Source organism: Sapajus apella, unplaced genomic scaffold (genome assembly GCF_009761245.1).
Source record: "Sapajus apella isolate SASKATOON/1434 unplaced genomic scaffold, GSC_monkey_1.0 scaffold241, whole genome shotgun sequence".
NCBI classification, from domain to species: domain Eukaryota; kingdom Metazoa; phylum Chordata; class Mammalia; order Primates; family Cebidae; genus Sapajus; species Sapajus apella.
Window position 1 is genome coordinate 443,203 of NW_022437181.1, and position 21,266 is coordinate 464,468.

The 21,266-nt window shown below is 39.5% G+C and overlaps 1 protein-coding gene across 2 annotated transcripts; it reads left to right on the top strand.

Moving 5' to 3' along the window:
* Positions 1-547: 547 nt before the first annotated feature.
* Positions 548-19,449, top strand: TBP (TATA-box binding protein). 2 transcript variants are annotated; one of them, XM_032271605.1, is made up of 8 exons: positions 548-703; positions 2,860-3,061; positions 7,798-8,210; positions 10,467-10,554; positions 13,537-13,628; positions 16,202-16,369; positions 17,927-18,021; positions 18,696-19,365. In XM_032271605.1, exons 2-8 carry the CDS (start codon positions 3,008-3,010, stop codon positions 18,773-18,775), a joined length of 990 nt encoding a protein of 329 aa, XP_032127496.1. In that variant the 5' UTR covers positions 548-703; positions 2,860-3,007; the 3' UTR covers positions 18,776-19,365. The 2 variants fall into 2 exon arrangements, with proteins under 2 accessions (XP_032127496.1, XP_032127495.1); XM_032271604.1 differs by having other exon boundaries at positions 581-703; positions 2,857-3,061; positions 18,696-19,449.
* Positions 19,450-21,266: the final 1,817 nt, after the last annotated feature.

Genomic DNA, 21,266 nt, shown 5'->3' on the forward strand with positions numbered 1-21,266 from the left:
GATTCCGCCAAAACGAACTACAGAAGGTAAAATCAAGGCGTGGTCAAGTCCCACTAGGAAACAACTGCGGATCGAGCCTTGACCACAATGCCTGAAACGGCTTGTGTTTTGCTTAGTGTTCCTAGTCATTCTACACGCTTGAAGATCAGCTAGCGTTGTTGCTGACAGGTAAGGAGCACGCGCTTACTGAGCGCCAGGCACTGCTCAGGCATTGACTGTCAATCTCCAGACAGCCCAAAGTTAAGCACTATTATCATCATTATTCAATTTTACAGAAGAAACTGCGGGGGAGAAGTCAGGTAACTTGCCAAAGGTAAGCCTCTAGTTGCTTTAAAAACGCACACACACACACCACCCTCCCCCCCCATTTAAAAATTGATCTTTCCTATGTCCAGCAAGGGCCAATTAGAGACGGCGGTGATGCGGCGGCCCAGTCCCGGAACTCTTCAAGAGCTTCGCCCCTCCTTCCCTTAAGCTCCACGCCTACAGAAACACAGGAAGTGACCAAGTGCCCACACTTCGCATGGCCACGACCCTAGCGAGAACAATTTGCTGAAGCCAAGGACAGAACTGGCGGAAGTGACATTATCAACGTGCGCCTGGAGTTCAGTGGGGTCGGGCAGGGTCGCTGTGGCGGGCGCCTGGGCCGCCGGCTGTTTAACTTCGTTTCCGCGGGCTCATAGTGATTTCTGCAGTGACCCAGGTAACGGCTTGTTCTCTTTTCTGAGGGTTCGGGCGGAGGCGACCACTGCATTGAGGCCTGGGGGCGATGGTGGGGAAGAGACAAGGAATTGGCGCGCGCAGGCCCTGCAGGGGACGTTCCTCCCGCTCGTGCTGCAGCCGTTCCGGCCTGTAACGGCCACTTGACCGCCGCTCCCGCCTGGTGCCCTATTCTGTGGTTCGCAAGCGGCTTCCCGTCATACAAGTGTGGGGCGCAGGGTACTGGCGGGCTCGGCGGCGGCGGGCGGAACAGGACAGTCCCTTGCATCGAAGACCCGAAGTTTATTCTGCCCTGTCCTGCCATCCGCTTCTTCTCCGTGTTTGAAGGCAGATACACTATGGTCTGTGCCCGCCTATTTTGCTACCAACACTGAAACTTAAATATTGCCTATTTTGCTACCAACACTGAAACTTAAATATTTTGTCAGAATCCCGAGACAGCGGACACGGTAGCGCTTAAGATATAGTACACATCACTTTGTTTACAGGGTCTCCCATCTCTCGGTTCAGGCCATCATGGTTTTCCAAATCTCTAGGTAGGCTTTTCTGTGAAAAGACTATGCTTCATTTAGATATACAGACACTAGAAGAAGGCTATGCAGAGTTAGATTGCTTCCAAAAAATATCGAATTTGATGTTTCAATTTCGAAGAGATGAAGATACCCAGCAAACAACTCTTTTCTGAGGATAAATTAGTGCAGTAATCACTGTACGGTTTCTTCCGTAGACTTATGTGCAAAAAGTGATAAGAGCCTACCAATATGTGCTGTCTCATCTCCTGTAGTGACATATACAGTCATACTAAGCTTGTCACTTTCATTCTGCATGCTTTTTCAATGCTCGTTTATCTGAAGCCCTGATCTGTAAATTCCTATTCACCTTGCGAGAGCCGAGTTAGATGGTCCTTGTTTTGTGAAAACACTGCCCCTCTTCATAATAATTGGCTGTTAGTCTATATGTCTTCTCTTCCAGGAGCATATATACACTTATTCATGATCACATACTGTATTCCAGGCATAGTGCTAGATGCAGAGATCACAAAGACTGGTTTCTACATGCAAGAAACTTAGCTTACGGCACACCTGCTATTATACTATGTTTTATAGTAATTATTTGCATACCCTTTATATTGAACACTTTGATGCCAAGGACTATATCCTCCTAATCTTTACATCCTCATCTGCATCACTTCTGTTATTGTTATTACACGGTAACTGTCAAAAAATGTAATTTTAAAAATATCTGTGATATTTTTATTTTCAGAAGCAGAGTTTGCTTGCTTGCTTTTTTGGTCATTTTTTCAGTGATAAGTATGTAGGATACAGAGTCTTTGGGGGCCTTAGCCCTTTCAAAGCGATCCTCAGAATCTTTCATTCATTCAGCAAATATCTGAGTGTCTATTCTGTACCAGCACATGCTTGAAGTGCATATGCCTGAAGCGTCTTTGGACATATAATTTGTAACTTTGAGATCTGAAGTTCTGTGTGAGAATATGTTATTATTATAAACTCATTTCAGATATGTAGTGAGTAAAGAGATGATGATTTAAGAAAAGCCAAGTAACAGGCACAGTTTGCATTAATCTGTTCTAAAGAGGTAAGTTTATTATTTACAAAAATGCAGTGTATTATCTTTGTGAAGCTTTTTTTTTTTTTAACAGTTTTATTGCAGTAGGAGCTCAATAAATGATCACCCTGAAGTATATTTACTTAACTTTTTGCCCAAGACATTATAGAGGATATAAAATTGGAATAAAGATCTGAACTTTGCTTAACAGTGCTGTATATACAGTGCTTAATGAATACTCTGCTGTGATATTACAGCTTGCTTAGGAATTAGTTTTCTCTAGATATTTTTCCTCAAAAGTTTTTAATGCTGGTTATAACACCTTGATTTTGAGCATTATCAGAGTATTTAAATGTGTACCAAAATGACTTTTGTTTTGTTGGCAATTTTACATGCAATCACAGGAAACATGGAAGGAATAAGACTTTAGGATTATAAGGTAAAAGGCAATGTATTCCAAAATAGCTTCATTGGTTTTCTTGTTTGTGTTTTGTAGAGCCATGGAACTGGCTTGTACGACTGTACAGGTTACCTGAATCCTTAAATTAAACTTCAGGCTTTTTTCCAAAGCAGCATCACTGTCTCTTGGTGTGTGAAGATAACCCAAGGAATTGAGGAAGTTGCTGAGAAGTGTGTGCTGGAGATGCTGTAGGAAAAAATTGAATGGTGAGACAAATTCCAGCCCAAGGGTTTCTGGTTTGCCAAGAAGAAAGTGAACATCATGGATCAGAACAACAGCCTGCCACCTTACGCTCAGGGCTTGGCCTCCCCTCAGGTAATACAGCAGGAGGGAGAGAATGAGAATAGGGAGGGCAGAAATCTGTACTTCAAGAGATGGTATCAAAGGGAAGGAAAAGTATTTAATGATCTGTTTTTGAAAATGATTTTATATATATTTTTAAGCCTTATTTTGTTGAAACGTTCTATTAGGCTTTGAATTGGCACAATAGTGTTTTATTTGGGGAGTCTGTTTGGAAGCTAAATTAAATATTTGTTTATAAAACATTAATCTTTTGGTAAACATTTATGAGAATGTTCCAAATGATTATATAGGTTCTTTGATTTTGAAAATCACCCTCATCAAATTATTTTCTAGTTTTATTTTTCTCATTTTACATTTCAAGCTCTCAACCACCCATCTACTTTAATAATTTTTCTGGCCAGGAGTGGTGGCTCACGCCTGTAATTCCAGCACTTTGGGAGGCCAAGGTGGGCAGATCACCTGAGGTCGGGAGTTCGAGACCAGCCTGGTGAAACCCCATCTTTACTAAATATGCAAAAATTAGTCAGGTATGATGGTGGGCACCTGTAATCCCAGCTACACAGGAGGCTGAGGCAAGAAGAATTGCTTAAACCTGGGAGGCGAAGGTTGTAGTGAGCAGTGATTGTGCCACTACACTCTAGCCTGGGAAACAGAGCAAGACTCGGTCTCAAAAAAAAAAAAAAAAAAAAAAAAATCAGTAACTTCTGTTCAAATATAATTTGCATACAATAAAAATATTCATTTTAAATGTCAGTTGTTTTGATAATTGTATATACCTGTGTAAGTTATGGAACATTTCAATTACCTTAAAAAGTCCCTTCTTCCCCTTTATAGTCACTTCGTTGGCCCCAGGCAACTACTGAATCTGCTTTTCAGTGCTAAAGATTAGTTTTGTCTCTTCTAGAATTTCATATAGATGGAATCATACAGCATATGCTTTTTTGTGTATGTATAAGTTCCTCGCCCAGTATACTGTTTGTATATCAGTAGTTAATCCATTTGTATAGCCAAGTAGCTCTCCATTGTTTGGATGTTCCACAGTTTATCCATTCTCCAGTTGCTCACATTTGAGGTCTTTCCAGTATGGAGCTGTTATGAATAAAAGCACTATAAATATTTGTGTAGACTTTGAATTCACTGTTATTATTTCTCATGGGTAAATAATTAGGAGTAAGATTGCTAGGTCCTTTATCAGTGTATGTATAACTTTATAAGAAACTGCCAAATTGTTTTCTGAAGTGCCTGTAGTATTTTGCAATATAAGAGAATTTTAGTTGCTCCACATCCTCACCAGCACTTTGTGCTGTCAGTCTACTTTTACTCTAGTGATTGCTTATAGTATTTTACTGTAGTTTTGAATTTTATTTGCCTGATTACTAATGTTCCGGAGCACCTTGGCAAGTACTTATCAGCCACTCACACACAGGCCCACCTCACTTTACTGCACTTCACATTATTGCATGTTAAACAAATTGAAAGTTGTGATAAACCTGTACCCAGCGAGTCTGTTGTTGGCATTATTTTTCTAACAGCATGTCTTGGTGTTAGATTTTGGTAATTGTTGTAGGATTTCAAACTTTTTCGTTATTATTTGTTATTGTTATCAAATGTTCTCTTTTCTTTTTTCTTTCTTTCTTTTTTTTTTTGGCAGACAGACTTACTCTGTCACCCAGGCTGGAATGCAGTGGTGCAGTCTCGGCTCACTGCAACCTCTACCTCCTGAGTTCAAGTGATTCTCGTGCCTCAGCCTCCCGAGTAGCTGGAATTACAGGCATGTGCCACCACACCCAGCCAAATTTTGTATTTTTAGTGGGGTTTCACTATGTTGGCTAGACTGGTCTTGAACTACTGGCTGCAAGTGATCTACCCACCTTGCCCTCCCAGAGTGTTGGGATTATAGGCATGAGCCACTGCACCCAGCTAAACCTTTTCATTATTATCTGTTATTGTGATCGGTGATCTTTGATGTTACTATTATAATTATTTTTGAATGCCATAAACTTCGCCCGTATAATACAGGAACTTAATTGATAAATGTCTATGATCTGACCAGCCATTCCCCCATCTCTCCCTCTCCTTGGTCCTCCGTATTCCCTGAGATACAACAATATGAAAGTTAGGCTAATTAATAACCTTACAGTGACCTTTAATTAAGTGTTCAGGTGAAGGGAAGAGCTGACATCACTCATTTTAAATCACAAGCTAGAAATGATTATGCTTAGTGAGGAAGGCATATTGAAAGTTGAGATAGGCTGAAAACTAGGCCTCTTGCGCCAAATAGTTAGCCAAGTTGTGAATGCAAGGGAAAAGTTCTTAAAGGAAATTGAAAGTGCTACTCCAATAAACTCACAAATGATAAGAAAGCAAAACAGCGTTATTGCTTATATTGAGAAAGTGTCAGTGGTCTGGATCGAAGATCAGACCACCCACAATATTCCCTTAAGCCAATGTAATCCAGAGCAAGGCCTTAACTGTCTTCAATTCTGTAAGGGCTAAGAGAGGAGAGGAAGCTGTAGAAGAAAATTTTGAAGCTAGTAAAGGTTTATTCATGACCTTTAAGGAAAGAAGCCATCTCTACAACATAATGCAACATGAAGCAGCAAGTTATATGGAAGATCTAGCTGAGATAATTGATGCAGGTGACTATACTAAGTAACAGATTTTTAGTGTAGATGAAACAGCCTTATACTGGAAGAAGATGTTATCTAGGACTTCTATAGCTAGAGAGGAGAAATCAATGCTTACCTTCAAAGCTTCAGAGGATTGGTTGACTGTAGTTAGGAGCTAATATAGCCGGTGACTTTAAGCTGAGGCCAGTGCTCTTTACTGTTCTAAAATCAAAGGGCTCTTAAAAATTATGCTATATCTACTCTGCCTGTTCTCAGTAAACAGAACAACAAAATCTGATGACAGCAAGTCTGTTTACAGCATAGTTTACTGAATATTTTAAGCTCATTGAGACTTACTGCTCAGAAAAAAGATTCATTTCACAGTATGATTACTCACTAACATGTAACTGGTTGTCCACAAGCTCTGATAGAGAAAAACAATGGATTAATATTGTTTTCATGCCTGCTTAAATAATATATCCATTCTGCAGCCCATGGATCAAGGAGTAATTTCAACTTTCAATTCTTACTATTTAAGAAATACAGCTGGGCATGGTGGCTCATGCTTGTAATCTCAGTACTTTGGGAAGGCCAAGGTGGAAGGATCGCTTGAAGCCAGGAGTTCAAGACCAACCTGGGTAACAAAGCAAGTCTCTAGAGAAAAAATTTTTAAAATTAGCTGGTCATGGAGGCATGCCCCTGTAGACCCAGCTACTTAGAAGGCTGAGGCAGGAGGATCACTGGAGCCCAGAAGTTAAAGGCCACAATGAGCTGTCATCACACCACTGTACTCTGGCCTGGGAAACAGTGAGACCCTGTCTCAAAGAAAGGAAGTGGGGAGTGAGGGGCATATACTGGAGCTGCCATAGATAGTGATTCCTCTGATGGATCTGGGCAAAGTGAATTGAAAACCTTCTGGAAAAGATTTACCATTCTAGGTTCCATTAAGAACATTCATGATTCACAGGAGGAGGTCAAAATATCAACATGAATAGAAGTTTGGAAGAAGTTTATTCCAATCCTTGTGGATGACTTTGAGAGGTTCTGGACTTCAGTGCTAGAAGTTACTGCCGCTGTGGTGGAAATAGCAAGTGAAGTAAAATTAGAAGTGGATCCTGAAGATGTGACTGAATTGCTGCAATGTTTTGATAAAACCTGAACAGATGAGGAGTTGCTTCTTGTGGATAAGAAAAGAAAGTGGTTTCTTGAGATGGAATTGACTCTCGGTGAAGAGGATGTGAGCATTGTTGAACTGATGACAAAGGATTTAGAATATTACATAAACTTAGTTGATAAAGCAGCAGTAGGGTTTGAGAGGATTGACTCCAACTTTGAAATAAGTTCTAGTGTGGGTAAACAGCATTGTATGCTACAGAGACATCTTTAGTGAAAGGAAGGATCTGTGGCAAACTCCATCAGTCTTATTTTAAGAAATTGCCACAGCTACCACCCTTATCAGTCAACAGCCATCAACACCGAAACAAGACCCTCTGTCAGCAAAATGATTATGACTTGCTAGAGGCTCACGTGATTGTTAGCATTTTTAGCAATACAGCATTTTTAAATTAAGGTATATACATATTTTTAGACATAATGCTATTGCACACTTAATAGACTACAATGTGGTGTAAACGTAACTTTTTATAGACACTGTGAAACCAAAAACTTCATACTGCTTGCTTTATTGAGAAGGTCTGGAACCCAAACTGTATTTGTAATATGTCCTTCACATCTTTTGCCCTTCTTAATTATTCGTTGATCTTCTTTTATGGAGTTGTTGGAGCTCTTTATTATTCCGTTTACCAGACCTTTCTCTGATGTATATGTTACAGGTATTTTTTTTTCCCAGTCTGTGGCCTGCCTTTTAATTTTCTCAATGGCGTCTTTCAAAGAACAGAAGTTTTTAATTTTTCCAAACCTCAGTTTATCAATTTTTCTTCATGTTTATCCACTATGTGATATTAAAGAAGAAAGCAATGTGTTTAAGAATAGCAGGCTCTTCCCTAATTCCTGTTTAAGAACCCCATTATTCTCAGAAGGTATCTGCCTTTGCACATCTCACCTGCTGTTCTACCAGGAAAGTTCCACCAACAGTTAGCACCAGCTAGCCTAACCTGTTTTTCTCCTTGCTTCCCACAGGGTGCCATGACTCCTGGAATCCCAATCTTTAGTCCAATGATGCCTTATGGCACTGGACTGACCCCACAGCCTATTCAGAATACCAATAGTCTGTCTATTTTGGAAGAGCAACAAAGGCAGCAGCAACAGCAGCAGCAACAGCAGCAGCAGCAACAGCAGCAGCAACAACAGCAGCAACAGCAGCAGGCAGTGGCAGCCGCAGCCGTTCAGCAGTCAACATCCCAGCAGGCAACGTCCCAGCAGGCGACACAGGGAACCTCAGGCCAGGCACCACAGCTCTTCCACTCACAGACTCTCACAACTGCACCCTTGCCAGGCACCACTCCACTGTATCCCTCCCCTATGACCCCCATGACGCCCATCACTCCTGCCACACCAGCTTCTGAGAGCTCTGGGATTGTACCGCAGCTGCAGTGAGTACTTGTTTTATATCTCCTCCCCCTTAGGAGTCCCTTTGAGCTGTGTTCCCGCTCTGTTTTTAGATGGATCCTTCTATTAAGGGAGTGGCACTGATGGCGATTGTGTATCAAATTGCCTTATCTCACACTTGGGAAAGGGAGCAAAGCTGTCTTAGTGCCCTCAGTAAAAGGCTTTCTTAACAGGTGCAGAAATATGGTCATTTGTGTTTTATATACTTGAAACAACAAAATTTAATCTGAATTCCACTGTTATTATTATACACATTTCCCTGTATCTGATATCGCTGAATCACAGTGTTGTGATTTAGCTTGTGATTTATATCTTCAAAGATACAAATCTTTGAAGGCCTGTGTCCTTCCCACAAAGTGAGAATGACTGTTCATGTCCTAAATGGATTTTTCTACCTAAATGAAGGGGGTTCTATATGTAACAGGGTAGTTGGGGTAGGAAATAATTTCATCTTCCAGAAAAACCAAGCAAATATTTCCAAATAATCCCAGTCAATAAGAAGTGTATACCTTTTCATTTTAGAAAGCTTATGACCAAATGAAAAGGTTACTTGCAGTCTCTGCATCTCCTCAGTTTTCTTGTATAGATACTTCCCTCCTTCATACTCCCTTTAGATCTAGTATTTCCTGTCTGCATTTGTTCACCTTGTAACATGTATGGTTGTTGTTTATAAGCTATCTCTGATCATTTTTGGAACTAAGTGGTGTGTAATTGTGGATGCTAACTTTCACCCAAAGACCTGAATCTTGCCTCCACAATTTTGTTTGACCCCATGCACAATTTTAAAAATAAAGTAATTTTAGTGATTTTAGAGAGGACCTTGTTAGCTCACCCTTGTCTACACCACTCCCATGTGTCCAGCATGCCTATCTGACTCCCAGGGATGTTTAAGTTTGCATTTCTGATTTAAATCATAAACAGTCCAGTCAGGTGTTTGTTTCTTGCCAGTGCCTTTGTTGTTCTGATACTCCACAGCATCCAGTCATCCACATTCCTGAATTTCCACTATCTACTAAGAGCCCTACTGGTTTGTAATTCAGTGCCCTCTAAATCTTGTAGGCTTAAAGGAATTAAGGTAATTATTTAAATTATTGAAAATATATAAGAATACATTCAACAACTGTGTGACTAAAATCTACTTGATATAGTTCATAAGTGAACAAATGCTAAAGGCAGATGTGTATACAAAGGTGATTTGAAGGAAATAGATGATACAGAAATGAAAACATTCATTGTGTTGATCACCCTAATTGGCTTTACAGTTGTGTATCTTAGATTGCCATTCTCTGTTGAACAAAATTATAAGCCATCAAGTTTTCACAAGTATTGCATTTTGAGAGTACAAGAAAAAGAATCAGAAGCAACAATGAGCTATTTGAACCTACGCATTTGAAATCTAGAATCAATATTCTTGGGATGGTGACTTTCAGGTCTATGCAAGACAGTTTTTGAGCAGTTGATAGCATTTAAAGGGCATTGCCCATTTCAAGTATATATACTTTCATAAGCAGAAAAATGTATAATGAAAATGTGAGTTTATTGTTTAAATTTTTATTAAAATTTCTAATAAAGTTATTTTAGTATATCTTTATCCTTATGTAAGTTATTCATTAAGTGATTTAAGAACACTGAAAAATGAAAAGGGTTAGTGGACACAGATAACAGATAGCTGTATTTATCCTTATTTACTGAGAGTTCATTAGAAGAGAAAGCAGGGTTTTGCTTTTTTTTTTTTCTAAAGACACTTAGCTCGTTTTTCCAAAAGAGACTTACTTTGAGAGAACTGAGGTGTTTCATGCCTGCTTATCTTCAATATAAATACTGACTTCTTTTAGGAGTAGGGTGGTAGTGGTGGCTTTTCAGAGCTCACAGATGAGAGTTGAGTTTGTCTATGAGGAGGCCAAGGGCGTGGCCCTGGAAACAGACTCAAATCCTGGCTCTACCATTTGGGAGCCATGTGAATCCTGAGCAAGTTGCACTCCCTTTAAGCCTCAGCTTATTTATTTGCATGTGGGAATACTAGTAACTACTACCTCAGTGCATTATAAGTATTAAGTGGAGTAATCTATATAAAATGCTCAACATGTACATGATACTTGGTAAACACTTAATAAATGTGAGTAATTTAAAAAAATTAAAGCATGGTTGGAATAATCAGATGTCTATGTAATATCTAACACCTCATCCTATGAAAGTTAAGTAATTTAAATAGTCATGTTTTCTTTTTAAATTTCTTACAGAAATATTGTATCCACAGTGAATCTTGGTTGTAAACTTGACCTAAAGACCATTGCACTTCGTGCCCGAAATGCCGAATATAATCCTAAGGTTAGATCTATTTTAATGTATTTTTTTTCTTTTTTGTCTTCTCTGCCATGTCTCTATATTTTTAATATATTTCATGATACGTAACAAATGTCTGTAGATCAGGCCAGGCACAGTGGTTCATGCCTGTAATCCCAGCACTTTGGGAGGCCAAGGAAAGAGAATTGCTTGAGCTTAGGAGTTCAAGATCAGCCCAGGCAACATGGCGAGACCCTGTCTCTTAAAAAAAAATTTTTTTTTGGCTGGGCTTGGTGGCTCATGGCTGTAATCCCAATACCTTGGGAGGCCGAGGTGGGCAGATCACCTGAGGTTAGGAGTTCAAGACCAGCCTGGCCAACATGGTGAAACCCCGTCTCTACTAAAGATACAAAAATTAGCTGGGCATGGTGGCATGCGCTTGTAATCCCAGCTACTCAGGAGGCTGAGGTAGGAGAATTGCTTGAACCTAGGAGGCAGAGGTTGCAGTGAGTGGCGATCACGCCATTGCATTCCAGCCTGGGTGACAGAATGAGACTCTGTCTCAAAAACAAAAATCTGTATATCAAAGATTGTGTTATGCTTGTTTCTTGACACAAACAAAATGAAGATCTACAGTGAAATGTGCATTGTTTTATATCTTGGATATTTAGTGAATAGAACAAGTTCATCTCATGAGAATTTATAATGATTTATAAGAATCCTTGGGAATATAGCAGTCTATAAAATAAGCTAAGTTATATATATATATATATATATATATATATACACACACACACAGAGTATCTGGATCACGTGAAGAATTTTGTGTATGTATAGGGATGGTGTTTGCCAGCTATAGTAGATAAAGTAATTTGGATGAACATTAGCTGGACTGAGAGAAGTGTTAAGTAATGAACTTAGGGTGCATTTTTAAATCCCTGAAACATAACGTCTAAGATCTCAAAGATAGCTAAGGGTCTGAAAAATCACCGTTTAACCACTCATAGTGAGGCTGTATGACATGTGACATTCAGAGAATTAATATTTTATCTATTATAACTGTATTTAGTTGAATACATCATTTTATGACTTTATGATCTTTAGTGAGGTGATATTAGTTATATAATAAATAAAAATAGTAGAGGAGCTGGGCACAGTGGCTCATGCCTGTAATCCCAGCACTTTGGGAGGCCGGGGTGGGTAGATCACGAGGTCAGAAGATCGAGACCATCTGGCTAACATGGTGAAACACTGTCTCTACTAAAAATATAAAAAATGAACCAGGCAAGGTGGCACGCTGTAGTCCCAACTACACAGGAGGCTGAGGCAGGAGAATCGCTTGAACCTGGGAGGCGTACGTTGTAGTGAGCCCAGATCGCACCACTGCACTCCAGCCTGGGTGACAGAGCGAGATTCTGTGTAACAACAACAACAAAATACATATATATGTATATATATAGTAGAGGAAATTCCGGAAATTCAAAATAGCTACGCTTTTCCTGCGACTTATGTAAACTGCAATATACTGCTAGCATTTTTAGATGTTGATAAAATCACAGGGAAGACATAGAGCAATTTTTCTTTTTTTTGAGATGGAGTCTCGCTGTGTCACCCAGGCTGGAGTGCAGTGACACAATCTCAGCTCACTACAACTTCCGCCTCCTGGGTTCAAGCAATTCTCCTCCCTCAGCCTCCTGAGTAGCTGGGATTACAGGTATCTACCACCATGCCCAGCTAATTTTTTGTATTTTAGTAGAGACGGGGTTTCATTGTGTTGCCTAGGCTGGCCCCGAACTCCTGACCTCATGATCCATCCGCCTCAGCCTCCCAGAGTGCTGGGATTACAGGCGTGAACCACTGTGCCCAGCCGACTTAGAGCAGTTTTTAAACTAAAATTGTTAAACGCTGGGCATGGTGGCTTAGACCTATAATCCCAGCACTTTGCAAGGCCAAGTTGGAAGCATTGCTTGAGGCCGAGAGTTCAAGATGAGCCTGGGCAACATAGTTAAGACCTCGTTTCATCAGAAAATTCAAAAAATTATCTGGGGTTGGTGGCACACACCTGTAGTCCCAGCTACTTGGGAGGCCAAGACGGGGGGATCTCTTAAGCTCAGAAGTTCAAGGTTGTAGTGAGCTATGATTGTACTACTGCACTCTAGTCTGAGCAACAAAGTGAGACTCTGTCTCTAAAAAAAAATAAGAAGAAGAAAATTGTTAAAGCAATCTAGTTTGTTAAAAGAGTCATCTTAATTAGAAATATATAGGTTTTATTGTATAATTAAATATCATGTATTAAATAATTTCTTTCAAAGTAATTATTTGCTTTTGATCATGTACCTAATAACGAAGGCCATTAATTCAACCCACAGTTGAAATATTTTCCCCTTGAGTAACTATCTTAGCAAGAAAAAGTTTCCCAAAGAATTAACATGTTTGAAGCATAAAAAGCAGAAAATAAAACTTAAAACTGGTTTTCTCCCAATTTGCATTTGTATGTGTTTAACACATTAATATAGTTTCTAAAGAGCAATTGGAAGCAGGATTTTACTTCATTACATATTGATATGCTTGTAATATGATTTATTCCATTAAGGTAGAAAAGTTTGTTGGTTTATTTGCCTCAAAATCTATATTAATAAAACAAAAGTTATTGTTAGAGAAGCTATAGTCATTATAAGCAGCAAATATAAAGTAGAAACAGAGGCACTGGTATTTATTGAGAACATAACCAAATTTTGCAAACATTATTTCTCTTGATGGAATGCTCATGTGAAAGAACACACAGATCTTGGTATAACTTACTTAGTAGTCACAATTGATTATTTTCTGTTCCTTATGCAAAGGAATACTTGTTACGTGTGATGGTATGCAAATCCTTTACAGATATACAGAAATACAGGGCAAATATTTTGATAACTTGATGTACTATGTCCTTCTACTTATGATTTGTCAACGTGTATGTAGTTCTCCTAACAAAATTAAGCAGTTTGGCATGACCTCACTAATGATTCTCTCTGACCATTTTAGCGGTTTGCTGCCGTAATCATGAGGATAAGAGAGCCACGAACCACAGCACTGATTTTCAGTTCTGGGAAAATGGTGTGCACAGGAGCCAAGAGGTAGCCATAAGAAATTCATTCTTCTAGTCTGTGGGTTATGAACGAAAAGGTGATATCTCATTGTTTTTAGGTTATAGGTTAGTGCTTTAACATGCTATTATTGCTTTCTTATTAAAATGGTTGATTGTAATAATTTTAGATAGCGGTGATTTCATTTTCTTAAAAATTAGATATGGGCCAGGCATGGTGTCTCACACCTGTAATCCCAGGAGGCTGAGGCAGGCAGATCACTTGAGGCCAAGAGTTCGAGACCAGCCAGACCAACATGGTGAAATGCCATCTCTACTAAAAATACAAAAATTAGCCAGGCCTGGTAGTATATGCCTGAAATCCCAGCTACTTGGGAGGCTGAGGCATGAGAATCTCTTAAATCTGGGAGGCAGAGGTTGCAGTGAGCTGAGATCACGCCATTGCACTTCAGCATGGGAGACAGAGCAAGACTGTTTCCAGAAAAAGAAAAAAAATTAGGTATGATATAATATAACATCACAACTATTAATAAAGTTCCCTTTATGTAAAAAATGTTGTACTTAACATAAATACATCTTGAAATGGAAGAAAAAATTAAGAATTAGAACATTTGAAAGCTAATGGTCTATGGTCTTTGCAGACTTTATTGGGCCCGGCAGTGTGACGGCACCACATATTTTGGCCACAGAAACCTGCTGTTTCACTGGAACTAGCTTTCATTATGAGTGTTTGAGTTGTACAGATCTTAAGGAATACACCCCTCTTATAAAATGTCATTGCCTGTATTCTGCATCCAAAGTGATCCTGTCTGAAAGTGCTCTGGGGCCTTCAGTGTTCTAAACGGAGCTCATATACCTGGTAGAAGTCAAAAACTGGGGGGATAATTAGTGACATTAGCTTCATAAATGAACTGAACAAATAAAACTTTTTGGCTGGGCATGGTGGCTCGTGCCAATAATCCCAGCACTTTGGGAGGCCGAGGTGGGTGGATCACCTGAGGTCAGGAGTTCAAGACTAGCCTGATCAACATAGTGAAACCCTGTCTCTACTAAAAATACAAAAAATTAGCCAGATATGGTGGTGGGTGTATGTAATCCCAGCTAGTTGGGAGGCTGAGGCAGGAGAATCACCTGAACCCAGGAGGCAGAGGGTGCAGTAAGCCGAGATCTGCTACTGCACTCCAGTCTGGGCAACAGAGCGAGACTCTGTCTTAAAAAAAAAAAAAAACTTAAGTGAAAGAGTATTAAAATGTACTTGGAGGTATCAACACATAGAAGGGGGTTGTGGACACTTGCTTTTTCTGAAGTTTAAACTTGTCTTTCAGTGAAGGGGATGCCATTGGCATGGACATTCTGGCTCCTGGTCTCTGAGTTTTTTCAGAAGGCAGGACAAGGATCTGTCCTTGCCTTTCACTTCCCCTTGGCCACAACATGCAGTAGTAGCCTCTTTAATTAGGAGCCTTTTTGTTTGCTTGTTTCCCCTTGCATGGATATCAGAAACTTGGTTTATCAAGGCAGGCTTTTCGTGCAGCATTTAGCCCTTTTTGTCCCAGAGCATCTGAAAAGTAAATATTGTGTATCTAGTTGGATGACTATTTCATCAAGGCAAGAAACCACCAATAAATTTACCTGAAAATTAAAAAGCACAGCATAGATACATATATGCTTTTGTTTACGGCAATATTTTCACATTCTGCTTTTCCTTTTCTTCTCCCCTCCCCTCCCTTCTTCCCTTCTTTCCCTCCTTCCCTCCCTTCCTTCCTTGCCTTCCTTTCTTTCCTTTCTCTTTTTTTTTTTTTTTTTTTTTTTTTTTTTTTTGAGGTGGAGTCACCCAGGCTGGAGTGCAGTGGCACAAGCTTGGCTCACTGCAACCTCTACCTCCCAGGTTCAGGTGATTCTCCTGTCTCAGCCTCTCAAGTAGCTGGGATTATAGGTGCATGCCACCATGCCTGGCTAATTTTTGTATTTTTAGTAGAGATGGGGTTTCACCATGTTGGCCAGGCTGGTCCCGAACTCCTGACCTCAGGTGATCTATCCGCCTTGGCCTCCCAAAGTGCTGGGATTACAGGCGTGAGCTGGCATGCCTGGCCCACATTCTGCTTTTCTTATGTAAGCTCTGAACTACTAAGTTATAGTTTTATTCAACAAATGACATCATAGGAATGTTTATGATGAGTCTTGGTATAAAAGAGGATAGAATTAGTGAATACATTGTTCAATAATAAATCTTATCGACATTTAATGATCAAAATGAAGCTTGTTAGTTTTCCTCTCAGTAGAAATGCATGGGCTAAAATATAAAAATAGTGATGATTGATGATGATGATGATATAATTTATGTCCATAAAATCTAGGGCTACAGTAATTTGGTGAATTGAAAGTGTGATCATTTTGGCAGGCCTGTCAAGGACCTTTTCTGTCAAGGACCCAGGAACACTTCATAAGGAAATTGTGAATGTCTGTCAGTCTTTTCTCCTGTTGCAAGGGGGCTGACCGCTTTATACTTTATTAGTTTCCTGTTTTGGACTTTTTATAAGTTATTAGTCTAAATAATTATTTTAGCTGGCTCTGAGTATGAATAACTCACTTTTTTCCTTTCCGTAGTGAAGAACAGTCCAGACTGGCAGCAAGAAAATATGCTAGAGTTGTACAGAAGTTGGGTTTTCCAGCTAAGTTCTTGGACTTCAAGATTCAGAACATGGTGGGCAGCTGTGATGTGAAGTTCCCTATAAGGTTAGAAGGCCTTGTGCTCACCCACCAACAATTTAGTAGGTAAGCGTGAAATGTATTATGATTGCTTTTGGCACCAGTTCATTTATAATCTAAGCATTGTTCAGAATAAAACAAATGCAAAATATTCAGTATGTGAGAACAGTTGGCATGGTTATAGTTGTCTGTATTCTTGCAGTGTCTTCCTGATGTTCTCAGTGATATTTATCACCCTCACCAGCCTTCTGCTTCCCTTATCACTTAGCGGTACCTATAGCTCCCCTTTACTGGAGTGAATTCGATTCTGCTTCTGTATGTTTTATTGCCAAAAACAGTTGGAATGCATGAATTGAACCTAACCTCTTGTATCAATTTTTTTCCCCAGTTTGGATCTTCTCTTTTAGTCAACAGAGTATCAGATCTACCAGTAAAGTGTAAAGTTGAGCCATAGGAACAACTTTCTAATTATCGTCCTGCTACTTGTAGATGAAGACTCAACTGGCAGGCAGCCCTGCCCACCTCACAGCCTCATTTCACAGTGTTCTGGAGTCTGTTCACGGGCACACTAGTTCTCTGTGCCCCTTTGGCTCACTTGGTTCCTCTTGCCCTCCACCTTTGCACATGCCACTTTTATGCCTAGCACATTCATTTCCCTTTTTACCTAGAAAGCTCCCACTTGAGTTCCTTATATCTACCCATTCTACTCTCCCTGAGAGAAGCCTCTCTTGAATTTTCTCTTAGGTCAGACACACAGAAACAGAGAGGCATCCTGTTTTCAGTCTCTCTGAACTAAGATAAATTAGATTACTAGGCTTAGAAGAATATGTACCAGGCCTGGTGTGGTAGCTCACACCTGTAATCCCAGCACTTTGGGAGGCCGAGGTAGGCAGATCACTTGAGGTCAGGAGTTCAAGACCAGCCTGGCCAACATGGTGAAACCCGTGTCTACTAAAAATACAAAATTAGCTGGATGTGGTGGTGCACACCTGTAATCCCAGCTACAGGGGAGGTTAATGCAGGAAAATCACTTGAAACCAGGAGGAGATTCTTAATTCTTATAATTCTTTATATTTATATATATACCACCACACACACCAATAGTCCATTCAGTCAGACAGCTTAATCAGGTGTAAGTTAATTTTCAGGCTAGTATATCACTTTGGTTAAATTTCCTGACCACAGTTAACAGCTAGAGAATATTTCAATTTAAGGAGGTGAGATATGATTAACAGTTAAACTGTCGGTATCAGATCTTAGAAGTAAATGATTATTAGGACTGTAATAGTAATTATTAGGACTGTTAAAGTAAATGATTATCATCAGAGACTACAGACATAAATACAGGGCTCTTTTTCTTAAATCAGAAAATCCAGATTCAATAGAAATAGGGTAAAGTATAAGAGGACAAATAGCCTCCCATCCAGTGGCTATCAAGTGATGACTGCAAGTCGGCCTCAGTTGCTTTAATTATTCTGTCCTTGATGTTGCTTGAAGAACTGTGCTTTACCTATTGACTAGTTTGCTTGTTTGTTCAGCATTTTTCCTTGTACAGGTCCTCATTTTATCTAAAAGCATGGAAGGTTCTTAATTTCTAAACTGTTTTTGCAATTTTCCTTCCAGTTATGAGCCTGAGTTATTTCCTGGTTTAATCTACAGAATGATCAAACCCAGAATTGTTCTTCTTATTTTTGTTTCTGGAAAAGTTGTATTAACAGGTAAGTTGTAACAGGAAGTAGTATCTGAATGTTTTTAAGTTATGGCATTTTGTCAGTGCTGAAAATAAATTTCACTGTTGGGACAGTGGGCTAGCTTCTTTTACAAAGGCCTCCCACCCAAAGTCTGATGAGAAACACGCCCACTAAAGGCACAGTGAGAGCAGGGAAGTCTGACCACAGCCCTGCAAGTAGACTTCATTTACAGTGGGGAGGTGAGCATTGTATTGAATAAAAGATGGTGTTTTCACTTGGAATTAGTTATTTGAAGCTTTAGGATTCTTCAGCAATATGATTACGAGACAAGAAAGGACGATTCAGAAAAGAGCTTAGTTGAAGCCAGCAATTGGGAGAATAAGATTTGGTTGTTTTCATTGATGTCCTGCTTGGTTTATGGCCTGGTTCAGGACCAAGGAGAGAAGTATGAGGACATGCCTCTTGAGCTGTAGAAGGAGACACTGGAGCCACTAAAATGACTGTTTAAAAGTATTGTTTTATAAACCAAAATAAGATTGTGACAGGCGATTCCACCATTAATGGTTTCATGCCTGTGCCTTAATCTGACTGGGTATGGTGAGATTTGTGCTTGCAGCTTTGTTTTAAGGTAATAATTTTCCCTTCTTAATATGTTAAATGCCATTTCAGTCTCTTATCTTTACTCCAACTTGTCTTCTTAGGTGCTAAAGTCAGAGCAGAAATTTATGAAGCATTTGAAAACATCTACCCTATTCTAAAGGGATTCAGGAAAACGACGTAATGGTTGTCATCTACCCTTGCCTCCCCCACCCACTTGTTTTTTTTTAAAACAAATCAGTTTGTTTTGGTACCTTTACATGGTGGTGGTGTGAGGAGATGGATGCTGAGTTGCAGGTTGTGGCACCAGGTGATGCCCTTCTGTAAGTGCCCACCACGGGATGCCGGGAAGGGGCATTATTTGTGCACTGAGAACACCGCGCAGCATGACTGTGAGTTGCTCATACTGTGCTGCTATTTGGGCAGCGCTGCCCATTTATTTATACATAGATTTTAAACACTGCTGTTGACAGTTGGTTTGAGGGACAAAACTTTTAAGTGTTAAAGCCACCTCTACAATTGATTGGACTTTTTAATTTTAGTGTTTTCCCCCATGAACCGCAGTTTTTATATTTCTACCAGAAAAGTAAAAATCTTTTTAAAAAGTGTTGTTTTTCTAATTTATAACTCCTAGGGGTTATTTCTGTGCCAGACACATTCCGCCTCTCCAGTATTGCAGGACAGAATACATGTGTTAATGAAAATGAATGGCTGTACATATTTTTTCTTTCTTCAGAGTACTCTGTACAATAAATGCAGTTTATAAAAGTGTTAGATTGCTGTTATGATACCTTGTAAGAGTCATGTGATCATACCTTTTTCTAAAAAGTTGTATTTTAGATATAACATCTGAAACCATTTTGGTGTTTGTTTCAGTCAATAATTCATTGTATGCTGCAGTGAAAACACATTAATGATTTAAGAACTCACAGTTGCTCAGGAAACGTGTATTTACTACCTTCCATATTTTGAGCAACTGTTTTCTAGGTACTTTGCATACAGTGCCTGGAATCCTCACAAAGCTGCAGTTAGGTTTTGTTCCTTTATTAGAGGTGAGGAGATATAGGCCCCAGCTGAGGGACCTGGCTGAAGTTACACAGCTAGTAAGCAGTAAAAAATGGGCTCTGAGTGAGTCCTTCAGGTGTGGAAGCTGGTGCCCTATCCACAGGCTGCGATCTCTTTGCAGTAACTTTTTTTTGCTTGTTTTGTGGGTTTTTTTCCTCATGGAATATCAGGTGGACATTTGGGGGTTCTTAGGTTTTATTGTTAAGGTGGTTTTTTTTTTTTTTAATTGTAAAAGTCCGTCTTCACATAACTCAGGAATAAAATCAGAAAGGGGAAGTCCTTCCTTCCTTTCTCTTCTGCCTGTTTCCCCAGGATAACGACCAGATTAGTGGGTATCTTCTAAGCCCTGTTCTGTGCAAATTTTGTTTTCTGGGCATGGCATTTGATCCCATTTTTGGAAAAAAATGATAAAGGAATCCATTCAATTTTACAGCTTTCCCTTTTTTCCATCAATGTATCATAAACCTATTTCCATGACTGGGAATCTAGGATACTCTTCCTAGGTACCTTCACTTACTGAGCTCTTCCTTTAATTATGGTCATTTACAAGATCTCCAATTTTTCAGTATCACAAACAGCGCTGCAGGGAACATCCTTGTATGTGTGCTTTTTGGATAAGTACAGGTATTCATGAAGTAAACTTTCCTAGAAGAGGAACTAAAGATTATACATTCTAAGTTTTAATCGATTGATACCAGATTGTAGTCCAAAGAGGACGGTGTATGAAGTGCCCTTGTCTTGCATTTCCCAATCATTAGTGATGCCAATAATGTACGGATTAATTGGAAAGACATCATTTCACTATTATTTCCTATTCAAGGAAGAACTCTTCAATGTCTGTAGGTCTTATGTTCTAGGTCTTATGTTCCTCAGTAAAGTTTTATAATTTTTTTCACACAGGGCTTTTATATTTCGTGTTAATTCCTTAATTCCCAAGTATAATATTATCGTTTGTTTTATTAATGGAAGTTTTTCATAACACTTCAAAATTTATTGTTGTTGATATATTTTTCTTATTCCAAGTTTATTGTACTCCTATTACTGCTGATTTAGTTTTTTTTTGTTTTGTATTGTTTTTTTGAGACAGTCTTGCTCCATTGCCAGGTGCCAGGCTGGAGTGCAGTGGCGCAATCTCAGCTCTCTGTAGCCTCCGCCTCCTGGGTTCAAGCAATTCTCCTGCCTCAGCTTCCCGAGTAGCTGGGACTACAGGCGCATGCCACCATGCCCAGCTAATTTTTGTATTTTTAATAGAGACGGGGTTTCACCATGTTGGCCAGAATGGTCTCCATCTCTTGACCTCATGATCCACCCACCTCGGCCTCCCAAAGTGCTGGGATTACATGATTTAGTTGATTGCATTGAAAGTTCTAGGCATGTAATCATAATTTTATGTTTTCCTTTCCAATATTTTTCCTATCAGTGGCTAGGACTTTAATGTTGTGCATAACTTAAAAAAAAAATCTTATAGTTGTAGATACATATACGGGAAACCTAACAAATGTATAGCATAATGTATTATTTAAAGGCAGACACCCTTGCAGCTACCACCCAGGTCAAGAAACAGAATTTTGCTGCCTGTCCTATCCAGCCACACACTCCTGGCTTCCCTC

What these genes read in the sequence shown, in the direction of transcription:
- TBP (XM_032271605.1), top strand. Translation starts at nt 3,008, where the DNA reads ATGGATCAGAACAACAGCCTGCCACCTTACGCTCAGGGCTTGGCCTCC. An exon ending in GGGATTGTACCGCAGCTGCA is followed by an intron (nt 8,211 to 10,466) that starts GTGAGTACTTGT and finishes AATTTCTTACAG; the next exon opens with AAATATTGTATCCACAGTGA. An exon ending in TGGAAAAGTTGTATTAACAG is followed by an intron (nt 18,022 to 18,695) that starts GTAAGTTGTAAC and finishes TTGTCTTCTTAG; the next exon opens with GTGCTAAAGTCAGAGCAGAA.